This window comes from Bombus bifarius, unplaced genomic scaffold (genome assembly GCF_011952205.1).
Source record: "Bombus bifarius isolate JDL3187 unplaced genomic scaffold, Bbif_JDL3187 scf7180000008422, whole genome shotgun sequence".
Classification (NCBI taxonomy): domain Eukaryota; kingdom Metazoa; phylum Arthropoda; class Insecta; order Hymenoptera; family Apidae; genus Bombus; species Bombus bifarius.
In genome coordinates this window covers 36,746-50,387 of record NW_022884652.1, presented here as the reverse complement: position 1 = coordinate 50,387, position 13,642 = coordinate 36,746, and the positions used below count along the sequence as shown (strand labels likewise).

Here is a 13,642-nt window from a genome sequence, read left to right as displayed (position 1 = left end):
ACATTTATAAAAAAGATAATCTAAAGCATAGATTTTGAAAATGTCTGATGTTTAAAAAGGTTTCTTACGAACCTGCCAACCATTCGGAACCAGGGAAAACGGTCGTAGAATGGATCACCTCCAGTGATGGACTCGATATTAAAATCCGGGGATGTCGGCGACAATTCTGCCTCGTTGTGATACATTTCTCGCATCAGTTCAAGTCTTTGTCTGCACAAAAGCGAAAACGTCGAATCTCCGTTGTTAATCGGTTCATATTTTTCTTAGCCATAAGATAAAAACGTAATCAAACATTGTCGAGAAGCACAGTGAAGGACACTCTGTACATAATACTACACCGTATGCGTGGTGTTGTGTTCGGATGTATTCGAAAGTGGTATGACAGATATTGTAGATGTTCAAATAAAGGGACATAACATGAGAATTTTAGTGTCTTTTATTTTTCTTAAACGGTGACTGAAATTTTCGTAAAAATGCAAGTTCTATTTCATCTAAGTAATAAAGTTGATATATTAAGGACAACATTTTACATACTTCTGCTGTCCCTGTATTTTCATAGTAAGAAAGAGTTACGTTACGAGTTACGATGATATAGAACAGCTAGAATATTCTATATGATTTTTGTCAAAATTGTTCGATCATAGTTGTTTAATCATAGTTTCGTGTAATTCGCAGTGACACGTGCACGGTGAAGTCACGAAGCGATAATGTGAGAAAACTTCAGCAGCAAGGAGCGCACGTGTTCAGCGGGACGCAATTGAAACGTGTACAGGAGTTAAACCCTTCGACTAATTTTCAGTTAATGCCAATCTAATAAATTTGATTATAGATTTCTTTAGTCAATATGTAGAATATACAGACTATTTCTCTCATTTCATTCTAATCGTTGAAACTGGTACAACGAAACTCTAGACTGCCTAAAGAGGAAATAAAAGAGAAAAATGTAAATATACTAAAAAATAAGATGCAAAATAAGATAAAAGAATTTTGTAAAATATACGGAGGGGTTAATTCCGCTCCGATTGTTAATATCAAACAGACTAAACACGCTTGGCCATGCAGAGATCCTTGATCAATGTACATTTTCGTTGAATTTAGCACAATTGCAAAGCGAAAGTATATTTCGTTGGTAGGGAAGAGAGGAAGAATAGAGAAACTGTTTAAATCAAACAGACAGTGTACTGAGACGTAGCAGAAATACGGTGATAAGACGAGATTAAGACCGACATTTTGCACATATTCGTATATATAAAAAATTTAACAGAGTTAGAGGATGGGCGTGAAGCGTGTGACGATAAAGAGGAAAGAGTCTCACGCGTTCGAGCACCAACCTCGAAGGCAAAAGATTTGCGAGCGAGAACTTCGGATTAGAGTAGGCGGTTAGACATTGGAAAATATCCTCTTTGGCCTCCGGAGTGCTGGGGCTCGAGTCCTCGTTGTACACGTGTCGCATCAACTCCAAGCGCTGTCTATAAGTTAACACGTATTACTTGCGTGAGTGTCCCTGTGCGGTTTCATCCAAGCACGCATCTAATTAAAAGCGATGGTAGATCTTGATCCGCGAATCCGCACTCTTATCAGTTCTTTAATCGACTCACTATTCGATCGTACGACGAATTTAAAGTGCTGCCAACACACCGATTCTGATCGTGTGGCCGAGAATAAAGAAATCGATAAAGGAACGATATTTTATTTTTTTCGCATTTGATACTGATATTAGAAAAAAGAAATGAGATTGTAAAATAGCTGGTAGCTATCATATTCGGTACAAATAATGGCAATAAGAAGAAAGGTGGCAATAAGAAAGCTTTCTGATATCTCGTTTTACTCGAGAGATATGTACTAGAGTTTGAAATAAATTATGTGACTCACCCTGTATATATAAACATAAAATGATAAGGTAAAGCATGTTCAAGAAATGAAATGTCAAATAAAATGTAACACACCTAAGTTTATCGAGTGTCCAGTAATGTGTCGCGCCATTCTTCGTGTCTTGAACTTCTACAGCAACTATAGTACGCGGGAATGGCCTTTCTTCTTCTTCCTCGTCGTCAATGACAGGTAAGAGATCCGAAGGAAGCGGCGAGTAAAGCGTATCCGTGAGCAAAGTAAACTGGAATTGTACCTAAAAAGGATATATATGATATTTGTGAAGCAAAAGTAGAAAAAGCTTTTATCGCCTGGAATAAACATAAAGATGTACCGTTGTGAAAAAATGAAACGACCAATGAAATGTTAAATTATAAAAGTGATGGTGAGGTATGAAACAAGCGGATGGAATTAATAAAACAAAATATCAGTGATGAATAAAAGATTAAACAATTAGATCAACAAAGGGATCGATATGGGAATGTAAACATTCCCATTACTTGCGAATACAAAGTATTTTTTTGACTATTAGAACGTCAAAAAGGGGGTACGCAAAAGTGCATTAATTGTAAAATTTGAAAATCTGTTAAGTTTCAGTAATTCAGGCTTAAATTAATATTATGACCGATGACTGATTAACAAAAAGCTTTTTTCGAATAATTTATTTTGAAATATTTGATTATCTTTGTGAAACTGATCAAATGTTCATGATGGCTCTTGAAAGAATGTCAAAAGATATGATGAAAGATATGAATGTTGATGATTCATAATTAAGAAAGAGCCGTATAAAGGTTTGAGTTTTCGTTAGTTCATCGAAGAATGAACCACGGATGTACCTTCTTTTTGAGTTCGACAGAAATAGCGTTAGCTTCTTTGAGGAATATAGCGTTGCCCCATAGATCATCCCGAAGACTTGTGAATTGATGATATTTCCACTTGCGGAAGGCCCAAGCGGCCAGTTGGAACTCTCTCTCGGTCCAGTTGCTCTCTGCGTCAAACAAGGGGTTGACTGAAATGCAAGCCATTACCAGGCAAAACAGTCAGAGAAGCCAAGCATTTCGTGGATACTGGTTCCTTCGTTAAAAGAAGCGACTGGCGTTCTGTCCACGATCAGATGATACACCATTTCATTTTGCGACAAGCGATCTTTCTAAGAAACATACCTCGAGACTGCCAACAACTTTTTAATAATGGGGAAAAAGTAAAAATTTCAGGAGCACAAAAGAAATATAGTGATGTCATACCGGTTAACTACATGCGTGCATCGCAAGTTAATTGAAAGACAAAATCGAACAATCAACGTACATTCAGAGAACATATTATTAACAATTCGTTACGTACCACCATCTGATCGTCTCACAGATCCGTACAATGATAAAATTTGTAATGGAATGAAACTGAAATTATATGACCGACAACGGTGTATGCCCCTTTAGTTAGACTTTTCTAAAAAAGTTTACGATATAAACTATAGGTGAGTCCATTACAAATTCAAACCTTTTAACGAAAGGAATATAACGATCTATTACATATGTGATCATTCCTCATTCGTATACAGAACTGTGAAAAATGTTTGATCAAAGATCACTGGCTTGAAATTATGATAGTTCAAGCCATAATTGTTGATCTTATACTATCTTGCTTACGTGAATTTCAATAATTGTAAAAAGTCAGAATATGCTATATCATAACTTTAAAAACCATTCAATATGTGTACTCACCGAAAATATCTTCCTCGATATTGTTAAAGTCTTCGGGGGTATAACTGCTGTACATTGACATCGTCATGCTTTGTTCCTCAACCTGTCGTTGCAGTGCGTCTATTCGGGCCTCGTAGTTCTACGTAAAAATACAAGAAACCATATGTATGAATATTCACATTGAGTATCCATTAGTTTATAAAATATTAGTTGTACTTACCTTTCTTTGCTCTTCGAACAATTGGTCCGCCTCTTCCTTCTCTTTACGGAATTGTTCTTCCAAAGCTAATAATCTCTTCTCCATCTCAGCTTTTAGATCAATTCCTTGTTTTTCCAGTAATTCAATCTGTGCAAAGTTCCAGTCGACTGTTTCTCCATTTCCAGGAGTTTCTGCTGGAGATCCCTTCTCTCTTCGTTCACGGACTGCGCAGTCAACAAAATATCTTTTTTCACATAATATCATTGTAGACATGTTGGGTTATAGGCGGGTCTCTCCTCATTAAATATAAGATAACGTAGATAAAGCTATATTTAGTAATAAGATAGAAATAAAGAATGTAATAAGAATAACTCTTAGAACAACTTTTTCAGTTCTGAATCTTTCAACAGTTCACACATAACTTCCATCTGCCAATCATATCGCACTCTTAAAGATTACACACGCACAATACACATTCTTGCCGTACGTAGTCAAATTTAAATTTAATGCCCGGTCTTCCATGCTTGTACGAAGCTTATTCTTACTGGAGGCATTTAGGTATAAATGGTATCGAGTGTAAGGGGTTAAGCATAGAACAAAGTATATACACTACTTACCCTGATCAGGATGATTGAATCTGAACACATGATTCTTTCCTAAGATGACGCGAGATCCGGTCTTCAGAACGATCGGTTCAGTGACCTCACGTCCATTAACGTAAATTAAAGCTCCTTTCTTCGGAATCAGGGTAATAATACCCTCGTGATTCTCGAAGACGCAGTGCTCGCTCAGTATGTGAGGACCACATAACTGTATATCTTGCGGTATGTTAGCTTCGGCGCTACCGATACGTGTGAAGCCATCCTTGATGTAGTAAATCAAACACTCGGACATGAGCGGATCCTCATTCAGATTCACCAAGTGAGGAGTCTTTTTTGGAGAGAATACACCAACCGTGACTCCATCCTCTTTCACAGCAACCCCCATTTCGGCGAACACCGCCTCGCGTTGTAAACGAATTATCTCGGTTCGTTTCAGCTTCTCTTCCCATGTTTCATTCAATTCTGAGAAGTAAATGACAGCAAATTTCGTATGCTCCTAATTTTTAAGTGTTACATATATACACAATTGTTTCCAATAGCGTTCTTTTTTAACTTTGAAAGAATATTTATCTAACCATAGAATTTATTTTCGTGTATGTAGTTTGTTAAAAAAATGAATATTTTATTTACCGGCTATAAGTTTTTCTGAAGCTTGCAATTGATCCACTGCTTCTTCAGCGATAGTCGATGTGGTGTGAGATGGGATTCTGGGTCGACTTTCCTTCACGTCGTCCTCGCGTTTGGTTGCTCGGACGATTTCATCCCCTGTGAGATAAATAGAATCGAATAAAAATACAGAAAGTATAAGGGGTTGAATTTAGAATGGCGAGTCTCAGCCAGGGGTATAACACGCGTCTCGGAAACATCAAAAGCCATAACTAAAGCAGTGGCGTAAGTGAAAGAGAAAATTTTTGCCAAGATCTGTCCCATGATCCGTATCACAATGAAAAATGTTCTTTAGAAAAAACAGGAAATAGAACATGTAATTTAGACATTCTCCTTCATGAATAAAAGCTGTTATTATATTATTTCATTGAACAGAGAACTTCTTTGAATAATAATATATATTGTATATAAAAGAAAGTTGTTTCAAAGTTATTCACGTACATGAAAATTAACACATTAAAACTTATATCTTTTTTCTTATGAAATACCAAAGGATTAAATTTTACAAAATATTAAAAATTCATTTTCTTATTTTGATTATCGCATATAAAGCAACGTTCTATCTTAAAAGAAATTAGGGATGAAATTCAATGTGAAATCTCTGATTATAAAATTGAGATTGCATACTTCACAAATTTTTGAGAATAAAAAATATCTTCGTGGCATACAATACTGTAAAGATGACAAATACAAACGATCCGTATATATTTATGCAAATCAAGCGCAGCGCTCAATCAAATATTGCTATCCAGCTACAATGTTCATTAAACTTTGGTTGAAGTCTAGTAAACGGTGCTCGTGTCACTGCGTCCGAGATGCGTTCGAGATGTTCATTGTCGAGTGCCATGCAATACCTTTAGGCTGGTTCGGGAACAAAGTGATGGATCTAAGTGGATAATAAGCGAGGCAAACAACACGTGTTTACTGGAGAGGAATTCTGACACAATGGAAAACTATAAAGCCTGAATTCATATGTGGCCGCTCGACGCGAAATGAATTGTAATTACATGTTTACATATCATTTAAGATTCTCTCGAAGACGCTAACAAGATTTTTCTAAAGAATGATATTATGATGACGATGATACATTGATCTCAATTAAATTGTTCGGCTCATAACACAATCAGTTACATTTTATATGACTATTTTTTCCTTATAACTATACTACAGATGTTTATATATTTAAAAGTGCAAAAATATACAGAATGTATATAATATACAAAAATCCTCATTTAATTTTTATTTCTTTATTTGTGTTTATAAAAATATGAATTTCCATCAACATCCACAATCTACTTAGAAGTTTATCTTAGAGGAAATGCTACCTTCCTGAATTTCCGATCAATATCGAATTACTTGTAACGATTCGTTTTTATCGGTTAGTTACAACAATCTATTGTAATCCAAAAAATATGGTAATATCGTAACGAATGATTAATTGTAACAAGGATCAAGGTATCCGCTTATCCTCATATGCTGCTTACTAAAATACTGTACCGAAAAATCCATCTGAGTGACTCGATTGTACATTGGTTTAATTTAACGTTGGTTTATAAAATACACAAGAATGTTGCGTTCTATGCAACTATACGATGTGTCCTTTCTCTATTATTCATGTTCATTCTTATATATTTTTTAACGAGGAACGCTAAAAGCCGCTAATTATGCAGCCTACGAGAGGCAGGAACAATGATAATCATTAGGCACTGGTTATCACAGGGTTGTATATATATGTTAAAGGAAAAAACAGAATGCGTATCGCGAAGCATATGTAAAGAGAATTTTGTCGGAAAATCGACAAAAACACAGAGAGATAGAAATAGATAGATAGATGACACGCATTATGCACTTGGCCGTGAATGAAGCGGACGTTCAAAGAACAGGCGCAGAAGAGTGATCGATTGTCTGGCTTTTATAAGACTTTTCGTTGTGTGGATTGTCGGTTATTTTACTTACTAGATTCTTTCTTTTCATATGTGACTTTACCATCTGGCCCTACGTCAAGCACAGGGGAAACAAAGAAAAAAAATGTACTATGTAAATGGTGGCTTGTCTACCGCGCACTACTTTTTTACAATTTGTCTCTCCTTATTTTTTTATTTCTCTCTATATCTTTTTGTTTATCATCGTTTGTCCTTTCCATCAGCTTGATATATTTTTACAGTAATATTTCTTTTCTTTTTTACACGAGCAAGTTTACTAAAACGCGTAGAACACTGCGAAAAATTATTTTTGCAACCTATTAAATCATTTATAGCATATTTTCTTTTTTTACACGGGAGGAATATCAATGATCAAGAAAGAGTATCGTCTAATGGAAGAAATACCATATTTCGTTTACAGTTTAACCAGTGTTCAAATATTACTCTTCCGTAAAAAGTATTTTCATTATAGAATTATTAGAAAACGTAACAAACCAACCCTGACAGATTATCAGGCACACGCAAATGTGCTCAGATTACTAGACTTTCAATTTCAAATGTCATAAAATGCCTGTATGCCTGTATAGAGAAAGAGGGCATCACTCTTTAAAATTCGGGTATTATATGGTGAAAAGCCAACTTACCTTCTTGAACATCAATACCCTCTTGTTTCAGCAATTCCCGCAATTTTTGAATCTCTTCTTTGAGTTCTCTGATAAGCTTCGCGTTCGCGTCTTCGTTGACGACGGCTTTGCAAACTATTTGTTTCGCTCTGTCTGCGTATCTGTAGTTTACCAAAGTAAAAATAATAAAAATAATTATTCACAAAAGTAGATATGATAGTAACGGGAACAATTACAAAAAACATGCAGTCTATTACAAGTTATTTTATATAGTTAGCTATTTTATATAAATAAACTATCGAAGAAAGCAGATTTATTCATATCCATTAAATTTTTTGATGCCAAAGTTCTTACAACTCTAAATAACTATGCACTGGAATCGTCGTGAGACTTTTGAGAAAACAAAAATGCTTGAAAAAAAGATCAGTTAATAAAGGTGAAAATAGCAAAATTACAAGGGTGATGAGTAACTATACCGTAAGGTGGAGAGGGTTTCATCGTAATTGATGTCCGCTGGACTCACTGCCGCAATCATTGCTGTTTTAGAATTACCTCCTAGATTTTCTCTCAAAAGCCACGTTAGAACAGAATCTCTATAGGGGATGAAATCAGCCTTTTTCTTCTTTTTAGTCGCCTAGATGACCAAAACAAGGACTCATTCACTGTCCATCTTGTATACAAAAATTTAGCAGACTAATATTCAATGTATTTCAAAGTATAAGTAATTATCACATATTTGACGAATTAAAAATATTACGATACATTTGTTTTGTAATATTGTTAAATTAAATAAGTGAGTTAAAAGATCATGGATACACGAACTTACCGCCTAAAAATCCATAAACGACAGTAGAGTAAACAGAAGACATGGGTTTCGTTAATGTGAAATTTAGGCAACATCTACGTAACTTTGAAAGGATAAAATTGTGCAACTTCTGTACAACCAATTGTACAACGTATCCATTTTTTATATGACTTGTGTCAATAAAATAAAAAAGCAATTTCATCGTAATGTTACGTTCCCTCATACGAGAAATATAAATTTCAAATCGTCTTCCTACTATGCATTATACATTATTTTCTTATAGGTAAAAAATATTGCTTACAATTTCAGCAAGGGCACTGATAACCTTTCCAAGGGTCGTCAAGCTTTTGTTAATATTGGCACCTTCTTTCAACCTCGTACCCTTTGCACCAGTAGAATCAGCCCTTTCAGAACCCGCCAAATCGACCAGGGAGATTTTGCTGACTTTTTCTGTCACTAATCCTGTTGCAGAATCCTGCTTTTGTTGCGTGAAGAATATCGTAAATACGGCATGAGATCTGCTAGACGTTTCGTTCATATTTGTGGCTGCTACCGTCCTAAAAAAAGAAAATAAGATATATGAAATAAAATATTTTGAAATAAAATATCAAATATATTTTATATCAATTTTTATAATATATTATATATTAAAGGTATAATACTAATCTTTCAATTAATTAGATGTTTTAATCAATTTGAATTATTAAATTTCATTAATTTTGTATTTAATGTACATACCTTGCCTTGTTCCCTTCATCGATAAGATCATGAATATCTTGATACGACATCACCGCCAATTTGGACAGGTCCTCAACGTACGGTCCAAGCAGAGGATGCTCCCGTACACGAAGGTTTCCTTTGTTCTTGGGATTTAAGAGATCCCGCACCCTTTCGCAGTATATTTCCATATAACTCACTTCAACAGAATACTTCAGGCACTCATTTGAATTGCGACTGATTTTTCTAAAGAGGTCCTTGCAAATTTGAGGTATTATTCCCTCTTGACCTTCTTCTTGTTTACCCATCATGGTGTACGATTTGCCAGCACCGGTCTGTCCATAAGCGAATATACAGACGTTGTAACCTACGTGTTAACAAAGTCATTGTTCAAATTAATTATTAATTAAATTTTCAAATAATTAAAATTAGTAGCTAAAACTATATCGTGTCGTACATATACTGTTGGTCATAAGTAGTAAAACTCCTGCTGATACTTGATGCAAATTGAATAATTACTGAATAATTGAATAATTGAATAATTGATAATACATATTAAATAATAAATTTTCACTATCTTTATTTTTTAATTATTTTATTACAAATTTCTCCAAACTTAGTTCAATAAATGTAACGAGTAGATATCCCTAATATTCATAAATGGTAATGCGTCTACATATTTCTAAAAATTGCGAGTATTGTAAAAGGTATAACAAGATATCCTTCCGATAGTCATTTCTTATAAGAAATTCAAAAGAACAGTAAAATAATGTTTTCAAATTTTTTAACGGTAGCATATATTCGTATGTCGTGAATACATGCCAAGATCGTATGAGAATTCGAACGACTAAATTCCTATCCGGATGGTATGTGGGTCCACATGTTCGGTTCCTCGACGTAAATTCCGCGGTATGCGACAATTCGAGTACACGATGCCTAAAGTATTGCGAAATTGTTCGATCAATCTGTGCAGACGTTCAGAAATTTTCCATTTGGTATATGCTCACCTTCGAAAGCATGCTCCAACATCTCTTCGCCGATATCCTTGTAGACCATTAGTTGTGAAGAATAATTTGCGTCGTTTGGCTATAAAGAATATAGTCCATTTATTATGTTTTTATACTATCTGTTCCCGATATCGGTTTTACGATAATGCGATAAATTATCGAATACATGTTTAACTTGTGTCCTTTTATTAACTTCTTCTTGGTCTTAATCTCAGTAGGAGTTATTGTAAGTACTTATATAATTTAGACTCTCTTTAAATAGTTCGATTCTTGTTATTGGTTCGTAATTTTAATTAAGAGTAACGTGGCAAAAACAATTCACTTTATCAATAATGAACGAATTTATGCTATATTTATAATAGATCTTTAGAGCAACGAAATGAAAGGAACACCAATACAAATGATTGATTTTTACGGAAATTCAATAAAACGAAAAAGGTATATACTTACGTCCATGGAAAAATAGGAATAATCGTAATTGAAGCTCTTGAGCGCATCTTTGCTGCCCGGTGGTGCTTTGGGATTCAATATCGCTGGAACACGCAAAACAGCAAATTAGTAATACAAAAGGAAGTCATAACTTATTACTCGTTCTTATTTCATTTCCAACTTTTTCTGCGTTGTATATTAAACATGATTCTCGGATAAGACCCATAAAAAATGAATAGAAAGTTTCCAAATATAAACTTTTCTCATTCATACGTACTGATCAAAAGCTATATAAACATGTAGCATATATTATGCACACACAAATCGATAGACAAATAAATAATTAGATTAATACGCGTGTCACGGGCGAATAAGGTCAGCTGCAGGTGATTATATAAAAGAAAAAATAAATATATAAAACACAAAATCCGGGAACGTCGGATTACATGTCCATGTAAAAATATTGATTAACTATATCGAAATTTCACAACGAAATCATTACACACCAATGAACTGACGTCAATGTGTTCTCTCAACTTTATCTAATATTAAACTTGCCCCGTGATCCATTTGCATTTTACGAGACTTAAGGAACCGAAGTTCTTCGTTCAATTCGTGACGCAACATTAAAGTTGCACGAGAAATTGCATGAAATATCGAGTAAAAAACTTTTACAAGAGAGAACCAGAATTTTCACCTCGACATTTAAGTAGATTTTCCCTTCAACAAACAACGCGTGTATACAAGGCACGCTATTAGCCAAGTTTGTTGAGTTCAAGTTGTTTAAACTGAAGATTTCAAATGAATGAAAAGGATCGAAGGACGTGGTTATGCATGTATGCAAAATGTTAACCCAAGTGTAATATCCCACTTACATAATATGCGTGTGCCCCAATTATTACGTAATATTTTTCAAAATAATGTCAATTTTTCCTTCATCTGAGATTCAAGTTGAATCAATGTTAAATTTGTTAATGTATAAAAACTACCTTTTCATTTCAAAGAATATTGGTTCATGAAACAGTAGGAAAGACATACTTCAAATCAGATGAAATAACAGACTTACACTCGTGAAAAACAATTGTCTAATCAGAAGGAGTTTCGTTCTATATGTTCTATACAAACACAATTACGATAATTGAACGACAAATCAATGGCGAAAAAACGAACATGCATCTATGTCTTGATAGTTAGAAGCAATTGTTCTCGTGGTAAACGCGGCAACTGTTTTGTTTTGTAGAAGACAATTTTTTTATTTAAAAAAAGAAGAAAGGTAGAGAATAAATAATAATCAGACCACAATACAAAGACGAAAGAAACGAAACGGAGGACGAAATACGAGCGGACAACAGCGTGAAAGTACGGACAATGTACGGGAATTAAATTATACTCACAAGTAGTATTGCCGGACATTTCGATGATACATTGTGCCTCACGGGAGATCTCTCGATTGTTGAAGGGCCGTACCCTCACCGCCACCTTTACCGACGACATTTTCCGTCTGTTTTTAATTCAGCGTCGGATCACGACGGCGGCGGTGCTGGCGATTGACTTTTTCCTCGTTTTCTCTGTGGAAATAAGAAGGCATCGTTAGCGAAACTGGCATCGCGGAAGAAAGACACGATCGTAGGCTTCCATTCAGTAGCGGTCACGCGCTTCTTGATTAATTGTAACGATACGTTCTTTCGAGATGATCTTATTTGATATTATATCGCTAAATATTTCAGGAGGGACAGCTGAAGAGGAATGAAACGACGAGAGTTTGTAATTAAAATTTTTTTTTAATAAATGTATAAATTCTGGCTGTGGGATATTTCGCGTAGAAATAGAAACAAAAGTATCATTTATTTTTTCATGAAACAGTTTTATTATTTTATTCGTGTTATTCTATGCAACTCTTTGCGCGTATTTAAGAAGCACAACTTGTTTTTATTAAAATTCTTCACCATCATATCCCTTTTTAACTACACATTATAAAATGTTTAAAGGTCTAAGAATATCATCAAACAAAACTATTTAGAGAAAAGATAAATAATGTGTAAGTTGAATTCTATTAATACAATTCGGACAAGGATAAGAACGAAGTTGAAGACATATTTGTCTTATCAAGTAAACGTCTTTTCACAACGTCGTATGTGCATGATCTCCTTCGATTCATAAGGTTTGGAACAAAGCTTTAAATATTGATGAAATGATATCAGAATAAAGGATGATAGACGTGTCAACGTCAAAACAATTTGATTGAATTTATTATGGTATATTTCATTAGGTCCTAATCGAATCTTGACGCTATAAAGTCCGTGGCGTCAATTATCCACCAACAAGAGTAACTAGTACCTACATAGTGCATGGCGTCGAAAATCGATATTCACCGACAAAAGGTTCGTCTATCGGTGGGTAATTATCCCTCCATACACAGAACAGTCGGCCAATAAACATGAAACGAATCAGCGCAGGAACAAAAGAAGAGAACAGATTATCATTTATCCATAAATCCGATTAACTTTTGTAATTGCTGAAAAAGAAGCTCAGTATGAATATCCATGATACCAAATAAAGTTTCAAGACTCTACTTAAAATAAGAAATATTTAATACTTGCTTTTGTTCAGTAAATTTAATAGCAAGTTTGAAGTCTATTGGTGTACATTGATGTCTAATGTCAAATTCGTCTGTATCACAATGCATACTATGCCAATTTTAGACATAACTAACTATGTTGGATAGCTTGAATTTTTACTAGAAACACTGCTTTTGACTTTTTTTACTAGAAACATTGCAAAACAAACTTTTCACTTCACACTTAAAATACAAAATATGTTCAAATAATATACAATAACTTTCATAATGCATATGATTCTTATCAATATTAAAGTATTTAGATATCAATGAAGTAAATGTATCATAAATTATAAATTTCTTTCTATATAAAAATACGTAAAAACCGATAATTTAAGCAATTGTTGAGCGCGTTTGTTAATTTCATTAATTGATATTTCTGATGTTTTTTTTATGTAATATATTTTATTAGTTTGTGCAATGAGGAATAAAATGTGTTCAAAACCAGGGAAAGCATATTTTTAGCTAACTATAAGATGTAGTATG

General features: G+C 34.2%; 1 protein-coding gene across 17 annotated transcripts in view; it reads right to left on the bottom strand.

The window, feature by feature from the left end:
• LOC117212992 (kinesin-like protein unc-104) overlaps positions 1–13,642 on the bottom strand; it is a 33,517-nt gene that overhangs the window by 6,994 nt on the left and 12,881 nt on the right. For 5 of the 17 annotated variants that reach the window (XM_033458177.1, XM_033458176.1, XM_033458185.1 and 2 more), the window contains exons 2-18: positions 11,934–12,107; positions 10,561–10,643; positions 10,111–10,189; positions 9,125–9,470; positions 8,688–8,943; positions 8,408–8,410; positions 8,058–8,215; positions 7,603–7,742; positions 6,993–7,031; positions 5,001–5,135; positions 4,386–4,832; positions 3,790–3,992; positions 3,591–3,708; positions 2,706–2,878; positions 1,947–2,125; positions 1,332–1,469; positions 73–210 (exon numbers count right to left, since the gene is read on the bottom strand). In XM_033458177.1, coding sequence (XP_033314068.1) covers positions 73–210; positions 1,332–1,469; positions 1,947–2,125; positions 2,706–2,878; positions 3,591–3,708; positions 3,790–3,992; positions 4,386–4,832; positions 5,001–5,135; positions 6,993–7,031; positions 7,603–7,742; positions 8,058–8,215; positions 8,408–8,410; positions 8,688–8,943; positions 9,125–9,470; positions 10,111–10,189; positions 10,561–10,643; positions 11,934–12,033 — 2,735 coding nt within the window. In that variant the 5' untranslated portion in view covers positions 12,034–12,107. The remainder of the gene's footprint in view (positions 1–72; positions 211–1,331; positions 1,470–1,946; positions 2,126–2,705; positions 2,879–3,590; positions 3,709–3,789; positions 3,993–4,385; positions 4,833–5,000; positions 5,136–6,992; positions 7,032–7,602; positions 7,743–8,057; positions 8,216–8,407; positions 8,411–8,687; positions 8,944–9,124; positions 9,471–10,110; positions 10,190–10,560; positions 10,644–11,933; positions 12,108–13,642) is intronic. The other 12 variants (XM_033458186.1, XM_033458187.1, XM_033458190.1 and 9 more) reach the window with 8 other exon arrangements.